General features: G+C 37.8%; 1 protein-coding gene across 1 annotated transcript in view; it reads left to right on the top strand.

Moving 5' to 3' along the window:
• GABRA3 (gamma-aminobutyric acid type A receptor subunit alpha3) overlaps positions 1-19,997 on the top strand; it is a 240,934-nt gene that overhangs the window by 145,971 nt on the left and 74,966 nt on the right. The window contains exon 5 of the mRNA XM_019956417.2: positions 16,390-16,610. Within this exon, the coding sequence (XP_019811976.1) occupies positions 16,390-16,610 (221 nt within the window). The remainder of the gene's footprint in view (positions 1-16,389; positions 16,611-19,997) is intronic.

Below are 19,997 nucleotides of genomic sequence, written 5' to 3'. Positions count from 1 at the left end.
ACTTCAAACAATCCAGACGTTTTATCTTCTGAAGTTTCATCTTCCACTTGTCTGTCCCCTGCACTGACCCATGATTAAGCAGAAATAACAGAATGGTCCTTTCCTGATAGAGCAGCCTTTGGTCAAATACATTTCAGGTTATTTTTCGCTGAACTTCCATCCTATCACAAGGCAGAATAGCTATGATCAGTCTGGCTGGGAAACAAATTTCTGGTGTTTTAAAAATTTTCTTCCCATACTACTTAATAGACTGTGGCAATTGTGGCAGGATCAGGGATGACTTCGGAAGAAACATCAGATAGTCGTGTGACTTTAGTAATTAATTGAATCAAGAAAGCAAGCTCCCCTGAGCCCACATACTACTTGGAAAAGTAAATGAAAATTAGGGCTGGCTAGCTGGGTTCTTGACTTTCTTTCACTCAAACAGGGAGCTTTGGTGCCTGATTGTCTAAGGAAATAGAGACAGTCTTTTATTCACAAAGTGGGAAAGTTGTGGTGGCAGTTTGAGCACTGAACCAGCACCAGCCATAGCCCTTTGTAGCCATTGCGCTCCTTGGTCAAACACTGCCTCCCACAGACATTGATCCTGAGTTTGACAGCTCAATGAAGAGTCATGTCTGTTTTGTCAATCTCAGTACCACCAATGCCTAACTTGGTGTTCGTCAGTTGGCAGACTCTCAACTATTTGTTAAATTTAAGAATGAATGAGATGAAACAAATTAAATTTGAGGGGAAAATAATGACTGTGTTCCTCCACTTGGATGAAAGTTCTTCAGAGGCAGAACACATGTCAAATACATTTCTTTTTTATTTTTTATTTTATTTTTTTTGAAGTAAAGACTTCCCCAGAATTTTATTTTTAAATAGAGGAAAACAAACCTAACCCCAACATATAAATACTATTAAAAGACAATCATTTATGTTTATATCTAATTTCTTTTTTAAAAATTTATTTATGTTAATTGGAGGCTAATTACTTTACAATATTGTAGTGGTTTTTGCCATACATTGACATGAATCAGCCATGGGTGTACATGTTTTCCCCATCCTGAACCCCTCTCCCACCTCCCTCCCCATCCCATCCCTCAGGGTCATCCCAGCGCACCAGCCCTGAGCACGCTGTCTCATGCATTGAACCTGGACTGGCGATCTGTTTCACATATGATAATACACATGTTTCAATGCTATTCTCTCAAATCATCCCACCCTCGCCTTCTCCCACAGAGTTCAAAAGTCTGTTCTTTACATCTGTGTCTCTTTTGCTGTTTCACATATAGGGTCATTGTTACCATCTTTCTAAATTCCATATATATGCATTAATATACTTTACAAGCATTATGAATAAAAACATGTGTTGACCATTTGTAGCAAATGGAGCTGGATGATCACACAATACATAGTTTTTCAGCAGTAATATTAATCCTGTGTTGATAGTCTCCCAGAAAAGAAACAGAACAAGGGATATAATGTCAATTTGAATGAACTGAAGTCATGTGACTATCTATGATTTTCTATTTTTAGGATATTTTAGACTTTTCTCAGTCAATATATGGAAAGATGGCAGAGGTGGCAATGACAGGGAGGTATAATGAAAAATGCAGTTTCATTTCTACTTGTCTCACAAATTGAATCTGTCTATTCCTTACCAGTGAGCAGTGGTTCTTGACCAATGGTAGTTTTCCCTGGTCAAGATCCTCTGAATTAGAATGAAGAAAAAGTGGGATGCTGGTTTAACAATGGTAGGGTATTCAAATGGTCAGTGATTGGAAAGGAAAGTAGAAAGTTAACAGCTAAATTTTAAAATTTTATTTATTTTTAATTGAAGGATAATTGCTTTACAGTATTGTGTTGGTTTCTGTCATACATCAACATGAATCAGCCATAGTTAGACATATGTCCCCTCCATCTTGGACCTCCCTCTCACCATCCACCCCATTCCAACAGCTAATATTTTTAAAGAGAGTAGCTATTAAATGTTCTCAACACACATACATGCATGCACACACATAAACAGTGACTACATGAAGTGATAGGTGTGTTAATTTGATTGTGGTAATCATTTCACAATGTATATATTAAATCATCATGTCATGGACCTTTAAAAATCACATCGTATAACCAAAATATGCCATTTTTATTTGTCAATCATGCCTTAATAATCTGGGAGAAACTTCCTAGGCTATATAGTGGACAGCCAGGTAATGATGAAAGTAGACAATACACTAACAGAACTAACCACCTAGCTTAACCAAAATAAACTAATTTATTTAAAAAATGGAGGCATGGGAAATGAGGACCCATAAGATATATTATAATCTTAATTCTTTTTAACAGATTCGGGTGATATACATTTTAGTTGGACTTCTGCTTATGAAAGTCATGCAGTTATCAAAGTATCGAAAGACTGCATGGGAAAAAATGGTGTTAAATAAAAAGAAAGTCCACATAGGGACTTTTTTCCCGTGGTAGTGGGCTTGAAATTATTGGACCTGTTTCTTCCTCAACACTGGAATAAAGTGGCTGTGTCCACTTCAAGTCCTCCCTTACTGGTGTCCTCATGCATAGAGTGAAGGGGAGCATTTTGAAAGCCTCATAAGCTGTCGGTTTCCTCTTTTTCTATAGTATACCATATTCCCAGATGCAACATTGAAAGGAGTTCGTGTCTGTAGTGTTTTGCCTAGGAGTCCATGATCATGAATCTCCTGGACTACTCTTTTGTAGACAGGCAGAACACATAAACAATACCAGTAAGACTATGTCAGAGGCTAAATACAACTGAAAAGAGGCATGTAGATTGTGGTTTTCCTAAATAGAGAATAGAGAGGAGGCAAAGAGCAAAGCGAGGACTGGATGGTCCCGAGACCCGGCTAAATTGATCCAGCCACACACGCCCTTTCTGGAAGCCTGCACTGATACACAGTGCAGTGTTAGAGAGTTGAAGACATTCAAGCTTCAACACCAAGCCAGAAATTCTTCCCCTTGAGCTTTGTGTCATCTCTGAGCAGTGTAGGAAATGTATTAAGTACCTTTCCCAGGAGGCAGACTTAGGCTTATTATCTGGAAGATTTGATTTAAATGCCTCACAAAACAACAGAATTCATTTGTCAATTTGGAGGCAATCATCCTTGGAGAGTATACAAAGGCTCAATTTGCAAGGAAGGAATTGATTGCATTTCTAGAAGGTCAGGTCAAAATTGAATTGCTTTTAGCCAAAAGTCATGCGATACTTATAGAGCAAATAATTACTATGTGATTTTCCCCAGTAGTTTTGACTGTGTAGAGAATAACACATTAAAAAACTGGGTAACCATCACCCAGCTTTTTTAAGCCTGGTGTGCTGTAGTTCACGGGGTCGCAAAGAGTTGGGCACAACTGAATAACAACAACTTTTTTAAATCTTGAAATTTTTCCTATATTTATTTTCATATTAGAAATATAATCTTTAAAGGTATAAATAAATCCCCTGTGTATCCTCCTGATCCTATTTCTCTCCTTCCCTTCCTCCTCAGAGATAATAATAACCATGAATTTGCTTTTTTTGGCCATTCCAATGCATACTCTAGACCTATAACTGAGGATGTATTTGTTGTTCAGTCACTAAATTGTGTCCAACTCTTTGCAACCCCATGGACTACAGCACACCAGGGTCCTCTGTCCTCCGCTATCTCCTGGAGTCTGCTCAAATTCCTGTCCATTGAGTTAGTGATGCTATCTAACCATCTCATCTTCTGCCACCACCTTCTCTTTCCCAGCATCAGGGTGTTTTCCAAAGATGGCTCTTTGCATCAGGTGGCCAAAGTATTGGAGCTTCACCATTAGTTCTTCCAATGAATATTCAGGGTTGATTTACTTTAGGATTGACTGGTTTGATCTCCTTGCTGTCCAGGGGACTCTCAAGAGTCTTTTCCAGCACTGCAGTTTGAAAGCACCAATTCTTCAGTGCTCAGCCTGCTTTATGGTCCAACTCTATATATATATCACATGAAATAGCAATATTATAATGAATAAAATAATAGTGGTTTTCATGTTTTCAAACTATAATAATTAAAAAGTGTCATAGCTTGTTTATCATTTTACAACATATCTTTTACTGTACTGAAAGTTATTTTTGATGCTCTTAACCTAGTTCATTTAACTGCTATAGACTTTTAAAGCATATGAATATTTATTCATATTAATACATTCAATTCTCATGTCAATGTGCATTTAGACTGTTTCCAGCTTTTTTCTATTAAAAACAATGGTTTTTTGCTATTAAAAACAAATGTTCTTGTACACATCTTTTTGTGAACACATTTGAGTTTCTGTAGGGTGTGTACCTACAGATAACATTTCTGATTTGCAGGGTTTGCAAACATTTCATGTTTTTCAGATAGGGTCAAATAATTCTTGTGATGAGGTTGTACCAATTTCTTATCCTATTAGAAGTGTATGAGTTCCATTTCTCTGCACTTTTGATAATGATTCATATTGTTGCACTTTGTTTTTGCCATTCTGATGTATATGAAATGACATCTAATTGATATTATTTGCATTTTTCTGATGAACTTTGAAGTTAAGCATCTTTTTATGTGTTTAGTAGCCAATGTATACCACTAAAGACAAGATACTTGTTACCACCTGAATTAGCAAAAGTAGAAACTCCATGTAGATCCTGTTTACTCATGCTGTAACTTCTGAATTGAAGTTTCTTGTGGCATTTGTGTGCTTGGTGATAACTAGGGCATTTAGTCTGATTCTAACTACAAGAAAAGCTGGGAATTTTGAGTTTTGGCTCAATTTAGGAAGGCAGAACTTATAATATGGGAATTTCTGTAAGATATCCTAGAAAGGCCAAACAAATGACTATGGGCAATAATGAATATGGCAGATATGCACTCTGTTCTAGTTCTAATTTTCTAAAAAGTATGTGTTTAATTGAAAAATTTTCAACTTCTGTTTTGTCCCCTATTAGGATGATTGTGTGATTTTTTTTTCTTTTAATCTGTTAACATGTCTAATTAAATTAACAGGTTTTTTTACTTATTAGGACACCTTTACATTTTCTGGAAGAATAAAACTTGATAATGATATTTAAAATATTTTATTTCTTTATTTATTTGACTGTGCTGGGTCTTTGTTGGGAGGGAGGTCAGAGAGGGATGGGATATATATATATATGTAGCTGATTTACTTTGTTGTACAGCAGAAACTAATACAACAGCAGAAAAATTCATGCAGTATCAATTAGATGTCATTTCATATGAAGTATTGAATATAAGATTTCATTTTGTGAGTGTTTTCACTGTTATTCAGTTCTAAGTATTTTCTAATATCATTTATGATTTCTTCTTTTTTTTGGAAAATTTTTAGTGTTTTCTAATTTTCAAATGTAAAACTTTGTTATTAATTTCTAATTTAATGCCTCATATTAAAAGAAGATGGTGTATAGGATATGAAATCTTTTTTGTTTCTTTGATTTGCTTTATGACAGCATATGATCATCTATTTTTGGTGAAAAAGATATGTTAACTAATTGTTAAGTAGATAAGTATATGTGTATTCCTTAGTTCATGGTTGTCAAAAGAATTCTTTACATGCTTTCATCATACAAATTATTGGCCTGATTGGTCTTCCATTTATTGAAAATCTATGGGTTTGTCATTTTCTCCTTGCAATTAAGATTTTGCCTTACATATTTTGAATCCATGTTACCCATACATAAATTTTTTTTTTACCTGATACACATTTTTAGTGTAATAGTTTGTCCTGAAGAAAAGTGTTTATCTTACAATCCATGCTATTTGTATTTTATAGTTCTGTGATTTATCTTGATCAAAATTTGCCCATATATGTTTCCATCACTTCATTTTCAACCTGTGTTTTTATGCGCCCTTAAGTTGTGACTCTTCTATATATAATACACAATAAATAACTACATTATTTATTTATCATTAGATTATATTGCTTATTTCTATTGTCTTATGTATTCTTTCCCCTCATATTCTTATATGCTTTATTTTTTCTTTCCTTTCTGTGGGACTGAAGCATTTTTCTACATTCCCATTTGTGTTTCCTCTTTTGTAAGTTTTACATTCTGTTTCTAGTATATCCTTGGTGATTACCTTATTAATATGTATACTTGACCTTAAATTTAATATCTCCACTCTTCTCCAAATAATACAAGAATACGTCAATCCACATCTCTTTGCTTTCTCCTTCCATTTGGTTGCTGTCGTTATTTATTCTACTTTGTTTTCATAGCCCTTATCATCATTTGTAGAGAGCCATTATTTGTTTAGTTTACCCATAAGCTTGTCAGCACTTTTGCTCACCATTCCTTCTTGTGTCTTCCTGCTGGTTTCATTTTCAACCACATGAAAAATTATTTTAGCAGTTCCTTTCCTAAGGATTCAGTCATTTTTTAATTCAAAAATATTTATAGATTAGCTACTATAGATCAGGTAGGGTTTTAGGTGCTAGGGATATAGCAGTGAACTAAATAAAGTCTCTGTTCTTGTGCAGCATCCAGGCTAGTGGAATGAAAGAAAGAGCAAGCAAATGAAAGTGCATTTTTTTCAGAGCTATCTGACAAAATAATGCATGAAAAAACATAATGCATAGTAAGGGGAAGAGGGATTACTCTTTATGATAGGATGGTCAAAGAATACTTCTCTGATATGGAGATTTCTGAAAGAGGCCTGAATTCTGTGAGTGACCCAGCCATGAGAAAAAATGTATTTTATTTACCTAAACTCATCTTTATTTTGAAACCGCTCTTACATGTTAATCTAGTTGGCTATACAATTCTTTTGACTTCTATTGTTGCTTTCAAGAAGTCTGCTATCAAATTGTCACCTCTTTATAGATAATATGCCTATTCTATTTTGTTGTTTTTAAGATCTCCTCTTTGGTATTTTTCAAATTCATTGTGTATTGGCTTGGATATATTTTATTATACTAAGCTCACAACTGATTAATGTTTTTTTATTAATAAATTTATTCATTTTAATTGGAGGCTAACTACTTTACAGTACTGTAGCGGTTTTGCCATACATTGTCAGGAATCAGCCACGGGTGTACATGTGTTCCCCATCCTGAACCCCCCACCCACCTCCCTCCCCATCCCATCCCTCTGGGTCATCCCAGGGCACTAGCCCTGAGCACCCTGTCCCATGCATCGAACCTGGACTGGCGATCCATTTCACATATGATAATATACATGTTTCAAAGCTATTCTCCCAAATCTTCACACCCTTGCCCTCTCCCACAGAGTCCAAAGACTGTTCTATACATCTGTGTCTCTTTTGCTGTCTCGCATACAGGGTTATCATTACCATCATTCTAAATTCCATATATATGCGTTAGTATACTGTATTGGTGTTTTTCTTTCTGGCTTACTTCACTCTGTATAATAGGCTCCAGGTTCATCCACCTCATTAGAACTGTTTCAAATGTATTCTTTGTAATGGCTGAGTAATATTCCATTGTGTATATGTACCATAGCTTTCTTATCCATTCATCTGCTGATGGACATCTAGATTGCTTCCATGTTCTGGCTATTATAAACAGTGCTGTGATGAACATTGGGGTACACTTGTCTCTTTCAATTATGGTTTCCTCAGTGTGTATGCCCAGCAGTGGGATTGCTGGGTCATATGACAGTTCTGTTTCCAGTTTTTAAGGAATCTTCACACTGTTCTCCATAGTGGCCGTACTAGTTTGCATTCCCACCAACAGTGTAAGAGGGTTCCCTTTTCTCCACACCCTCTCCAGCATTTATTGCTTGTAGACTTTTGGATCACAGCCATTCTGACTGGCGTGAAATGGTACCTCATTGTGGTTTTGATTTGCATTTCTCTGATAATGAGTGATGTTGAGCATCTTTTCATGTGTTTGTTAGCCATCTGTATGTCTTCTTTGGAGAAGTGTCTGTTTAATTCTTAGGCCCATTTTTTGATTGGGTCCTTTATTTTTCTGGAATTGAGCTGTAGGAGTTGCTTGTATATTTTTGAGATTAGTTGTTTGTCAGTTTCTTCATTTGCTATTATTTTCTCTCTTTGTGAAAAAGCTTTTAAGTTTAATTAGGTCCCATTTGTTTATTTTTGCTTTTATTTCATTACTCTGTGAGCTGGGTCATAGAGGATCCTGCTGTGATTTATGTCAGAGAGTGTTTTGCCTACGTTTTCTGCTAGGAGTTTTATAGATTCTGGTCTTACGTTTTGATCTTTAATCCATGTTGAGTTTATTTTTGTGTATGGTGTTAGAAAGTGTTCTAGTTTCATTCTTTTATAAGTGGTTGACCAGTTTTCCCAACACCACTTGTTAAAGAGATTGTCTTTTCTCCGTTGTATATTTTTGCCTCCTTTGTCAAAGATAAGGTATCCAAAGGTGCATAGATTTATCTCTGGGCTTTCTATTATGTTCCATTGATCTATATTTCTGTCTTTGTGCCAGTACCATACTGTCTTGATGAGTGTAGCTCTGTAATATAGCCTGAAGTCAGGCAGATTGATTCCTCCAGTTGCATTCTTCTTTCTCAACATTGCTTTGGCTATTTGAGGTTTTTTGTATTTTCATACAAATTGTGAAATTATTTGTTCTAGTTCTGTGAAACAGAGAAGGCAATGGCAACCCACTCCAGTACTCTTGCCTGGAGAATCCCATGGATGGAGGAGCCTGGTAGGCTACAGTCCATGGGGTCTCAAAGAGTCGGACATGACTGAGCAACTTCACTTTCTTTCTTTCTTTGTTCTGTGAGCAACCCTAGCAGTGCCTCAGGTTAGGGCTTTTCGCAGGATAGTTCTCTCTCTCTTTCTTCTCTCTCCCTATCTCTGGCTATCCCACAGTTTGGGTTGCTATCTCAGATTAGTTCCTTCATATTGCCCTCAGGGCATTCCAGCTGGTCCTTACCCTAAGCAATGCAGCGGGCACCTGCCTGTTCAGCGCCTACTTGCTGGTGGTGGCTGTGAGCACTGGGAGTTGCCGTAAGGCATGTGGTCTGTTGGTTTTTAATTGATTATTTATTTATTTTTCCTCCTGGTTATGTTGCCCTCTGAGATTCTAAGATTCCCCACAGACCCGCCAGTGAGAGTGTTTCCTGGTGTTTGGAAACTTCTCTTTTAAGACTCCCTTCCTGGGATACATCTCCTCCCTACCTCTTTTGTCTCTCTTTTATATTTTGTCCTACCTCCTTTCAAAGACAATAGGCTGCATTTCTGGGTGCCTGATGTCCTCTGCCAGCACTGAGAAGTTGTTTTGTGGAATTTTCTCAGTGTTCAAATGTTCTTTCGATGAATTTGTGGGGGAGAAAGTGGTATCCCTGTCCTGTTTCTCCACCATCTTAAGACTGCCCCCTGATTAAGGTTCCTGAAACTAAGATACTTATACTAATATTTCAACAATTCTGAGAAACTTTCATCCATTAGTATTTTATTGTTCCTCATTTTCTCTATTCTCTAACTTTGAGTTCAGTTCAGTTCAGTCACTCAATGGTGTCTGACTTTTTGCAACCCCATGGACTGCAGCACGCCAGGCTTCCCTATCCATCACCAATTCCCGGAGTTTATCCAAACTTATGTCCATAACTTTAGAACTTTGCTAGAAATATACACTGAAAAAAGTTTTCTTCACATGTATTTTCCAGTTCACTAATCTCTGTTCAATAATATTTAATCTTCTATATAACATATCCATTGACTCATTATTTTTGTTTCACAGAACATTTACTTCAAATAGATCTTTTTAAAATCTGTGTTTTCTCATTCCTACCCCATAATGTTTTTATCTTTTCTCATATTCTCAATCTCTCCCTTGATACTTTTATCATTTTAATATATTCAGTAGTTCCTTTATAATATATAATTGATTCTGTTGTGTGAGGTTCTTGTGAAGTAAAAGTTGATCAATTGTGTCCGACTCTTTGCAACCCCATGGACTATACTACAGACCATGGAATTCTCCAGGCCAGAATCTGGAGTGGGTAGCCATTCCCTTCTCCAGGGGATCTGCCCAACCCAGGGATCGAACCCAGGTCACCTGTATTGTCAGATCAGATCAGTCGCTCAGTTGTGTCCAGTTCTTTGCGACCCCATGAATCACAGCACGCCAGGCCTCCCTGTCCATTGCCAACTCCTGGAGTTCACTCAGACTCACATCCATCAAGTCAGAGATGCCATCCAGCCATCTCATCCTCTGTCGTCCCCTTCTCCTCTTGCCCCCATCCCTCCCAGCATCAGAGTCTTTTCCAATGGGTCAACTCTTCACATGAGGTGTCCAAAGTACTGGAGTTTCAGCTTTAGCATCATTCCTTCCAAAGAAATCCCAGGGCTGATCTCCTTCAGAATGGACTGGTTGGATCTCCTTGCAGTCCAAGGGACTCTCAAGAGTCTTCTCCAACACCACAGTTCAAAAGCATCAATTCTTCAGTGCTCAGCCTTCTTCACAGTCCAACTCTCACATCCATACATGACCACTGGAAAAACCATAGCCTTGACTAGAAAGACGTTTGTTGACAAAGTAATGTCTTTGCTTTTTAATATGCTATCTAGGTTAGTCATAACTTTCCTTCCAAGGAGTAAGCGTCTTTTAATTTCATGGCTGCAGTCACCATCTGCAGTGATTTTGGAGCCCAGAAAAATGAAGTATGACACTGTTTCCACTGTTACCCCATCTATTTCCCATGAAGAGATGGGACCGGATGCCATGATCTTTGTTTTCTGAATGTTGAGCTTTAAGCCAGCTTTTTCACTCTCCACTTTCACCTTCATCAAGAGGCTTTTTAGTTCCTCTTCGCTTTCTGCCATAAGGGTGGTGTCATCTGCATATCTGTGGTTATTGATATTTCTCCCGGCAGTCTTGATTCCAGCTTGTGTTTCTTCCAGTCCAGCGTTTCTCATGATGTACTCTGCATATAAGTTAAATAAACAGGGTGACAATATACAGCCTTGATGTACTCCTTTTCCTATTTGGAACCAGTCTGTTGTTCCATGTTCAGTTCTAACTGTTGCTTCCTGACCTGCATACAAATTTCTCAAGAGGCAGATCAGGTGGTCTGGTATTCCCATCTCTTTCAGAATTTTCCACAGTTTATTGTGATCCACACAGTCAAAGGCTTTGACATAGTCAATAAAGCAGAAATAGATGTTTTTCTGGAACTGTCTTGCTTTTTCCATGATCTGGTGGATGTTGGCAATTTGATCTCTGGTTCCTCTGCCTTTTTTAAAACCAGCTTGACCATCAGGAAGTTCACAGTTCACGTATTGCTGAAGCCTGGCTTGGAGAATTTTGAGCACTACTTTACTAGCGTGTGAGATGAGTGCAATTGTGTGGTAGTTTGAGCATTCTTTGGCAGTGCCTTTCTTTGCCATTGGGATGAAAACTGACCTTTTCCAGTCCTATGGCCACTCCTGAGTTTTCCAAATTTGCTGGCATAGTGAGTGCAGCACTTTCACAGCATTATCTTTCAGGATTTGGTATAGCTCAACTAGAATTCCATCACCTCCACTAGCTTTGTTCGTAGTGATGCTTTCTAAGGCCCACTTGACTTCACATTCCAGGATGTCTGGCTCTAGGTGAGTGATCACACCATTATGATTTCTGGGTCGTGAAGCTCTTTTTTGTACAGTTCTTCTGTGTATTCTTGCCACCTCTTCTTAATATCTTCTGCTTCTGTTAGGTCCATACAATTTCTGTCCTTTATCTAGCCCATCTTTGCATGAAATGTTCCCTTGGTATCTCTGATTTTCTTGAAGAGATCTCTATAGTCTTTCCCATTCTGTTGTTTTCCTCTATTTCTGCATTGATCGCTGAGGAAGGCTTTCTTATCTCTTCTTACTATTCTTTGGAACTCTGCATTCTGATGTTCATATCTTTCCTTTTCTCCTTTGCTTTTCACTTCTCTTCTTTTCACAGCTATTTGTAAGGCCTCCCCAGACAGCCATTTTTCTTTTTTCCATTTCTTTTCCATGGGGATGGTCTTGATCCCTATCTCCTGTACAATGTCACAAACCTCATTCCATAGCTCATCAGGCACTCTATCTATCAGTTCTAGGCCCTTAAATCTATTTCTCACTTCCACTGTATAATCATAAGGGATTTGATTTAGGTCATACCTGAAGGGTCTAGTGGTTTTCCCTACTTTCTTCAATTTAAGTCTGAATTTGGCAATAAGGAGTTCATGGCCTGAGCCACAGTTAGCTCCTGGTCTTGTTTTTGCTGACTGTATAGAGCTTCTCCATCTTTGGCAACAAAGAATATAATCAATCTGATTTTGGTGTTGACCATCTGGTGATGTCCATGTATAGAGTCTTCTCTTGTGTTGTTGGAAGAGGGTGTTTGTTATGACCAGTGCATTTTCTTGGCAAAACTCTATTAGTCTTTGCCCTGCTTCATTCCATATTCCAAGGCCAAATTTGCCTGTTACTTCAGGTGTTTCTTGACTTCCTACTTTTGCATTCCAGTCCCCTATAATGAAAAGGACATCTTTTTTGGGTGTTAGTTCTAAAAGGTCTTGTAGGTCTTCATAGAACCGTTCAACTTCAGCTTCTTCAGCATTACTGGTTGGGGCATAGACTTGGATTACTGTGATATTGAATGGTTTGCCTTGGAAACGAACAGAGATCATTCTGTCGTTTTTGAGATTGCATCCAAGTACTGCATTTCGGACTCTTTTGTTGACCATGATGGCTACTCCATTTCTTCTGAGGGATTCCTGCCTGCCGTAGTAGATATAATGGTCATCTGAGTTAAATTCACCCATTCCAGTCCATTTCAGTTCGCTGATTCCTAGAATGTCAACATTCACTCTTGCCATCTCTTGTTTGACCACTTCCAATTTGCCTTGATTCATGGACCTGACATTCCAGGTTCCTATGCAATATTGCTCTTTACAGCATCGGACCTTGCTTCTATCACCAGTCACATCCACAGCTGGGTATTCTTTTTGCTTTGGCTCCATCCCTTCGTTCTTTCTGGAGTTATTTCTCCACTGATCTCCAGTAGCATATTGGGCACCTACTGACCTGGGGAGTTTCTCTTTCAGTATCCTATCATTTTGCCTTTTCATGGGGTTCTCAAGGCAAGAATACTGAAGTGGTTTGCCATTCCCTTCTCCAGTGGACCACATTCTGTCAGATCTCTCCACCATGACCCACCCATCTTGGGTTGCCACACGGGCATGGCTTAGTTTCATTGAGTTAGACAAGGCTGTGGTCCTAGTGTGATTAGATTGACTAGTTTTCTGTGAGTATGGTTTCAGTGTGTCTGCCCTCTGATGCCCTCTTGCAACACCTACCGTCTTACTTGGGTTTCTCTTACCTTGGGCGTGGGGTATCTCTTCATGGCTGCTCCAGCAAAGCGCAGCCAATGCTCCTTACCTTGGACGAGGGGTATCTCCTCACTGCCGCCCTTCCTGACCTTCAACGTGGGATAGCTGATTCTTTACCAGCTGAGGCACCAAAGAAGCCCAAGAATACTGTAGTGGGTAGCCTATCCCTTCTCCAGTGGATCTTTCTGACCCAGGAATTGAACCAGGTCTTCTGCATTGCAGGCAGATTCTTTACCCACTGAGCTATCAGGGAAGCCCTCATATGTGAGGTTCTTGAGGGGTGAGCTATATATCGTATTGGCTGACTCTTGCTTATGACCATTTCCTTAGGTGTTTTATTGTTGTGAATTACATATATTTTTTCAGCAAGCATTTATTTATGGCTATGCCCCTCTAGAGTATTTGCTTTTGTAAGTCAGTCTAGGGGTATCCTCATCCTGAGACCTATTTTTATGTTAATTTCTCAGTTTGTAAGACCCAAACCAGGTGTACATTTAAATATTTAGCTCAGATTAAATTTGAAGTTGCTAAATCTCAGTAGAAATGCTTCCCCTTACCCCTTCTCTATTTCATAATTCATGCTTGGATAAGTTTCCTTTCTTCATTTTCATGCTGTGGATTGGTTTTGTCTAGTTCATTTTATTTAATTCACCCTTATGCTGAGGGGCTTCCCTTGTGCCTTAGCTGGTAAAGAATCCACCTGCAATGCAAGAGACCTGGGTTTAATCCCTGGGTTGGGAAGATCCCCTGGGGAAGGGAAAGGCTACCCACTCCAGTATTCTGGCCTAGAGAATTCCAAGGACTATACTGTCCATGGGGTTGCAAAGAGTCAGACATAAGTGAGCGACATTCACTTCACTTCACTATGCTGAGGTCAGAGCCCTTCAGGGTGTTGGTTTTGTGTGGGAATCTAATTCCAGTTTTAAACCTGGCATAGTCCTGGCTTACACCTGTCATTCTGATATAATTATTGATAAAGCCTCCTCTCATTCTCAAAAATGTTCCAGTTTAGATAATAGATTATATAATATCTTAATCCTTAAGCAGGGGTTTTCTTAATGTTCTGCTGCTGCTAAGTTGCTTCAGTCGTGTCCGACTCTGTGCAACCCCATAGATGGCAGCCCACCAGGCTCCTCTGTCCCTAGGATTCTTCAGGCAAGAATACTGGAGTGGTTTGCCATTTTCTTCTCCAATGCATGCATGCATGCTAAGTCACTTCAGTCATGTCCGATTCTGTGCGACCCCATAGATGGCAGCCCACCAGGCTCCACTGTCCATAGGATTCTCTAGGCAAGAACACTGGAGTGGGTTGCTATTTCCTTCTCCTCTTAGCGTTCTAGAGAAGGAGAAAAGCCAGACTGGCTAATTTATGGAGGTACAGTGGTTGGAGAAGAGCTTAGAGAAAATAAGGGCCAGTTTATGAAGTACTTTCTAGGTAAGGAAAAGGTATTGGTATTTATTCCAAATATAATTAGAAGCCACTGAGGGGGCTTCCCTAGTGGCTCAGTGTTAAAGAATCCTTATATAATGCAGGAGACGCAGGTTTGATCCCTGGGTTGAGAAGATCCCCTGGAGAAGGAAATGGCAGCCCACTTCAGTATTCTTGCCTGGAAAATACCAGAGACAGAAGAACCTGGCAGGCTACAGTCCAAGAAGTCGCAAAGAGTTGAATACGACTTAGTGACTCAACAACAACAACATATTTTAAGCAGCTGCTGACTGCCTTGTTTTACCTGACTACCTAGATGTGTCCCCTATCCCTTGTGTAGTTTAGTGACCAGTCAAAGATTTGGGCAGAGTTTGTACTCAGAATTTCAGACTTACCCTTTGAATGGTTTTGGTTTTTTCTCAAGGCTTCCCCCTGAATTTTCAGTTCTTTGGTCAACTTTGAGCTCTTTCTTCTGAGGTATATTAAGCCAATAATTTTTCTGATTTCTGCCAAATACACAAACATCACCCACCACAGATTTGTCATCTTTCATTTACTGGAGGATTCCCTTATTGTTTCTGTCTGCCTTTTTCCCAGAGCCCCAGAGTTTTCATTTGTATGTAGTGGTCAGCCAGGGTTTGGGGCAAAGTATATACTGGGGTTTGAGTTCCCATCCCCTCAGTGACTCTCTTGCTTCCAGGATTCCTACCCCCTAAGATTCCAGATGATTATCCACTTTGAGCCATTAAGGCTGTGATATTGGACATAGAAATTCTAGGTTTGGGAGATCACCTTTAGAAAAGAAAGCCACAAACCCAATTTTAACCCGTTGCTGTTGCTATCTTTCAAGAGTAAACTTTCTTCAAGTTTCTGTCTGCTTTCAGTCATTTCCCATTGATTTCAAATTGTCTATCTATCTATGTTTTGGTTCAAATTTTATGATTAATAACTACAAGAAGATATATCCAAATGATTTAGTCTGCTGTTACCAACATCAGTAATGTTTATTGTTCTTTGAGTTTGTATTTAGATGAATGGCAATTTTGAAAATTTTCTCCATGTTTATTAACAATTTCTATCTGTTTCATGAATTTTTCTGTTCATGTCATTTACCCATTTTTCTATTTGTGTGTTTGTTTTTCCTTATCTGTAAAGATGCTTGACTTATTGAAGATAAGATATTAACTCATTAGATACACTGTTAGTTTGAGAATCAAATGAAATGTGTTTTAAAATTTAAGGTTTTAGTTGTATGGCAGTTGTTATATTGGCTTTTGATGTTCATATGGGATCATTTAGTAGAAGAGACAAGGTTAGGAGTTTGCACTTATTAGAGATGCCACTGCATAGAGAAGGGAGCTCTTGCCTTTTCATAAGGCAAAGTCTTGTGTTCAGATTGTATGATGTGCAGGGCAGCATTGGCAGTGATCTTCCTAAGTGAAATCTTCTCGGACATATTATTTATGTACTTATTGATTACCATGACATTATTTCTCAATCATAGTCATTTGCCCTACTTGCCAGTAACTACTGTCAATAGATTGCTGCTTCTCTGCATCAGAGGAAATACTGCAAAGTAATTAATATTTGCTAAGGGCACTGTGGATCCTCACCAGAATTCTGCTGAAATGTTGTTCTCTCTTTTTGTCCTTAGGAGTACACCATTGATGTATTTTTTCGACAGACATGGCATGATGAAAGACTGAAATTTGATGGACCCATGAAGATCCTTCCACTGAATAATCTCCTGGCTAGTAAGATCTGGACCCCTGACACCTTCTTCCACAATGGCAAGAAATCAGTGGCCCATAACATGACCACACCTAACAAGCTGCTCAGACTGGTGGACAATGGAACCCTCCTCTACACAATGAGGTCAGAGAGTGCCCTGGCTCATCTAAAGTATCATGGGGGTAGGAACAGGGTTGAAAGCAAACTTACAAATTAGAAATGCACATAGAGGCATACATTTCCTAACATAGCTACAGGCATGTGTACTTACAGACCTAATATTATATATACACATATAAATACAGAGTTGGCTAACAAGCACATGAAAAACTGCTCATCATCACTCACTAATTATCAGAGAAATGCAAATCAAAACCACAATGAGGTATCATCTCATACTGATCAGAATGGCTATCATTAAAAAGCCTATAAATTAATAAGTTCTGTAAAGGGTGTGGAGGAAAGAGAACCCTCCTACACTGTTGGTGGGTATGTATATAGGACAGCTACTATGGAGAGCTGTATGGAGGTTCCTTAAAAAACTGAACATAGAGCTACCATATGACCCAGCAATCCCACTCCTGGGCACATACCTGGACAAAACTATAATTTGAAAAGATACATGCACCCCTATGTTTATAGCAGCACTATTTACAATAGCCAAAACATGGAAACAACACAAGTGTCCATTAATAGATGATTGCTTTAAGAAGATGTGATACACACACACACACAGTGGAATATTACTCAGCCATAACAATATAATGAAATACTGCCATTTGCAATAGCATGGATGGACCTAGAAAATATACTAAGTGAAGTAAGTCAGACAAAGATGAATATTATGTACTATCACTTATATGTGGAATCTAAAAAATAATACAAATGAATCCTATACAAAACAGAAATAGACTCACAGACATAGAAAACAAACATGTTTACCAAAATGGTTGAAATGGAGGTGAAAGGGATAAATAAGGAGTTTGTGTTTGAGATTAACAGATACACACTACTATATATAAAGTAGATTTAAAAAAAAAACAAGGACTAATTGTTACTGCATGGGAAACTATACTCAATACTTATCATAAAGGAAAGTAATCTGAAATATATATATATATATATATATATATATATATATATATATAACTGATCACTGTGCTGTATACCTGAAACTAACACAATATTGCAAATCAACTCTATTTCAATGAAAAATAGAGAATTGTCCATATGAACATTTTCAGACACACAGAGATATACTTTCACAATGTATAAATGTTTATGTGTACTCAAAGACATGTAATACACAGGTGTATACATAGTCAAAGTGAAAGTGAAGTGAAAACGAAAGTTTTTCAGTCATGTCCAACTCTTTGCGACCCCATGGACTATAGCCCACCAGGCTCCTCAGTCCATGGAATTCTCCAGGCAAGATACTAGAGTGGGTTGTCATTCCCTTCTTCAGGGGATCTTTCCGACCTAAGGATTGAATCAGGGTCTACTGCATTGCAGGCAGATTCTTTACCATCTGAGCCACCAGGGAATCCCTATACAAAGTCAAGGGTACTTAAATACAGACTCACAACCACATACACAGGCATGAACATGGTGACAGAATAGCATCTAGGTTTAACTGCAGCAATAGTCTATCTGTATGGTGCAGAATGATGAGAATCAAGTGAGATGTTAGCTATTTTCTGAAACATACAATGTAAGATATATATAAATGCAAAATTATAGCAACAAATATGTCATGCCACATTGCATGGGAATGCTGAGAAATAAATGAATTTCCAAACAACTTGAGAATATATCTTTTTATAATATATATATTTCCATATATGTATGTGGAAATATATATATTTCATACTTTTCTACTCCTAAAGTATAAAAACTATAACAATTTTTACATTTTTCGTGACTCATTATTATCATTAGAATTTTTAGGTAAGGAAATTTTGCTTTTAAAATGAATAACTTTATTTTTAATATAAATTTATTTATTTTAATTGGAGGTTAATTACTTTACAATATTGTATTGGTTTTGCCATACATCAACATGAATCCGCCACGGGTATACACGTGTTCCCCATCCTGAACCCCTCTCCCTCCTCCCTCCCTGTACCAAAATGATTAACTTTAAATACCTTTCCAGTTCAGTAAGATTCTTTGCCCCAACATTGAAAAACTTCCTTGGTTCTTGTTTTTTGATTTTTCTAGTTGCTCTGCTGTCATTTGTCACTTCCTAAAGCTCTCTCCTACATTAATGAGTATCAATCTTAAGTAACGTAGTGAACATTTATTGAATGGGAAAAATATGATCTTTCAGTGCAGACTCTGTGGTATTTCAAGTTTATGCATTTGTTATTATACACAGTGAATCTCAAATAATACAAGGCTGATAAACATGTGATGAATATATGAAATGTGCTTGCCTATATGGTATATGCTATTCTTTCTTTACTTTAAATTTACTATTTATTTTTTCTGAGAGACAAGAAGATGGACAAGGAAAAATAGATAGTAAGTGAATTGTTAAGAGAAGAGTTGAATTAATGAAGAAGAGCTGAGAGAGTAGAGGAGAGAATCATGGAGAAAAGGGAAGTGGATAGAAGTGGGAAGAATAATGTGGAGATGAGGTCAATAAAATTAACATATATTTATTTTATTGGTGTACTCCCAGATCTTTTCTACACACACACATAAATCATTCAAGAACAAATGAGTAAAGAAAAGAGAGACTATGAGAGGAGCAAAATAGAATAGAAAATTTGGTTTTAAAAAAAGGAGAAAATAAAATTTAAAAGCTAGATATTAGAATATCCTAAAAGTAAAAGGAAAATTTGGAGAAAAGTATGAAGTAAATGAGAAGAAAGAAAAGAAGACATAGAGAAGTAGAGCAAGAGACAGTGGAGGGAGCAAAATTTTTGATGGAAGATTAGTAGTATTCATTAATTCATTTATTTATTCACCAAACATGTTTGACCTCCTAATACATACATGGCCCTGGACTAGGTTCTGGGTATGCAAACATTGATGATAAGATTTTAAGACAGTAGGGAGATGCCTAGTAGATAATCACAAAAAAATTAAATGATAAACTTATGAGTAATTATGAAAGAAAAGGTCATCTAACTCATTTTTTGGATCAACTTGAACAAAGAGTTGCTGGATGAGGTTAACACCCAAGTTCCTGATTATTAGTATTGGCATTCAGTTTTGTTTTATTGCCAATGTAGTCAAGAAAATTGTAGGTGGAAAGTGGAGCGAAGAGAGGAGGGACATCCAGGCAGAGAAAACCAATTGAGCAGTTGGAGGAAATTCAATGGTATATTATAAGCAAGAAAATGAGGTGGTCAGGTTTTTTAATGCTATATATGGTACCCTAGTTACTGAGCAAAGGATGCATTTTAAGGGAACAAGAGTGGAAATAGGGAAGCTGGTTAGGAGACAGCTTAAACAGTTTAGATGAGGAGTGGTGAAACTCCAACACAGAGCAATGGATTAAAATGGAGAAAGGGAGGTACACTG

Source organism: Bos indicus, chromosome X (genome assembly GCF_029378745.1).
Source record: "Bos indicus isolate NIAB-ARS_2022 breed Sahiwal x Tharparkar chromosome X, NIAB-ARS_B.indTharparkar_mat_pri_1.0, whole genome shotgun sequence".
Taxonomy (NCBI): Eukaryota; Metazoa; Chordata; class Mammalia; order Artiodactyla; family Bovidae; genus Bos; species Bos indicus.
The sequence above is the reverse complement of the archived record's forward strand: the minus strand, read 5'-3'. Positions and strand labels throughout refer to the sequence as shown.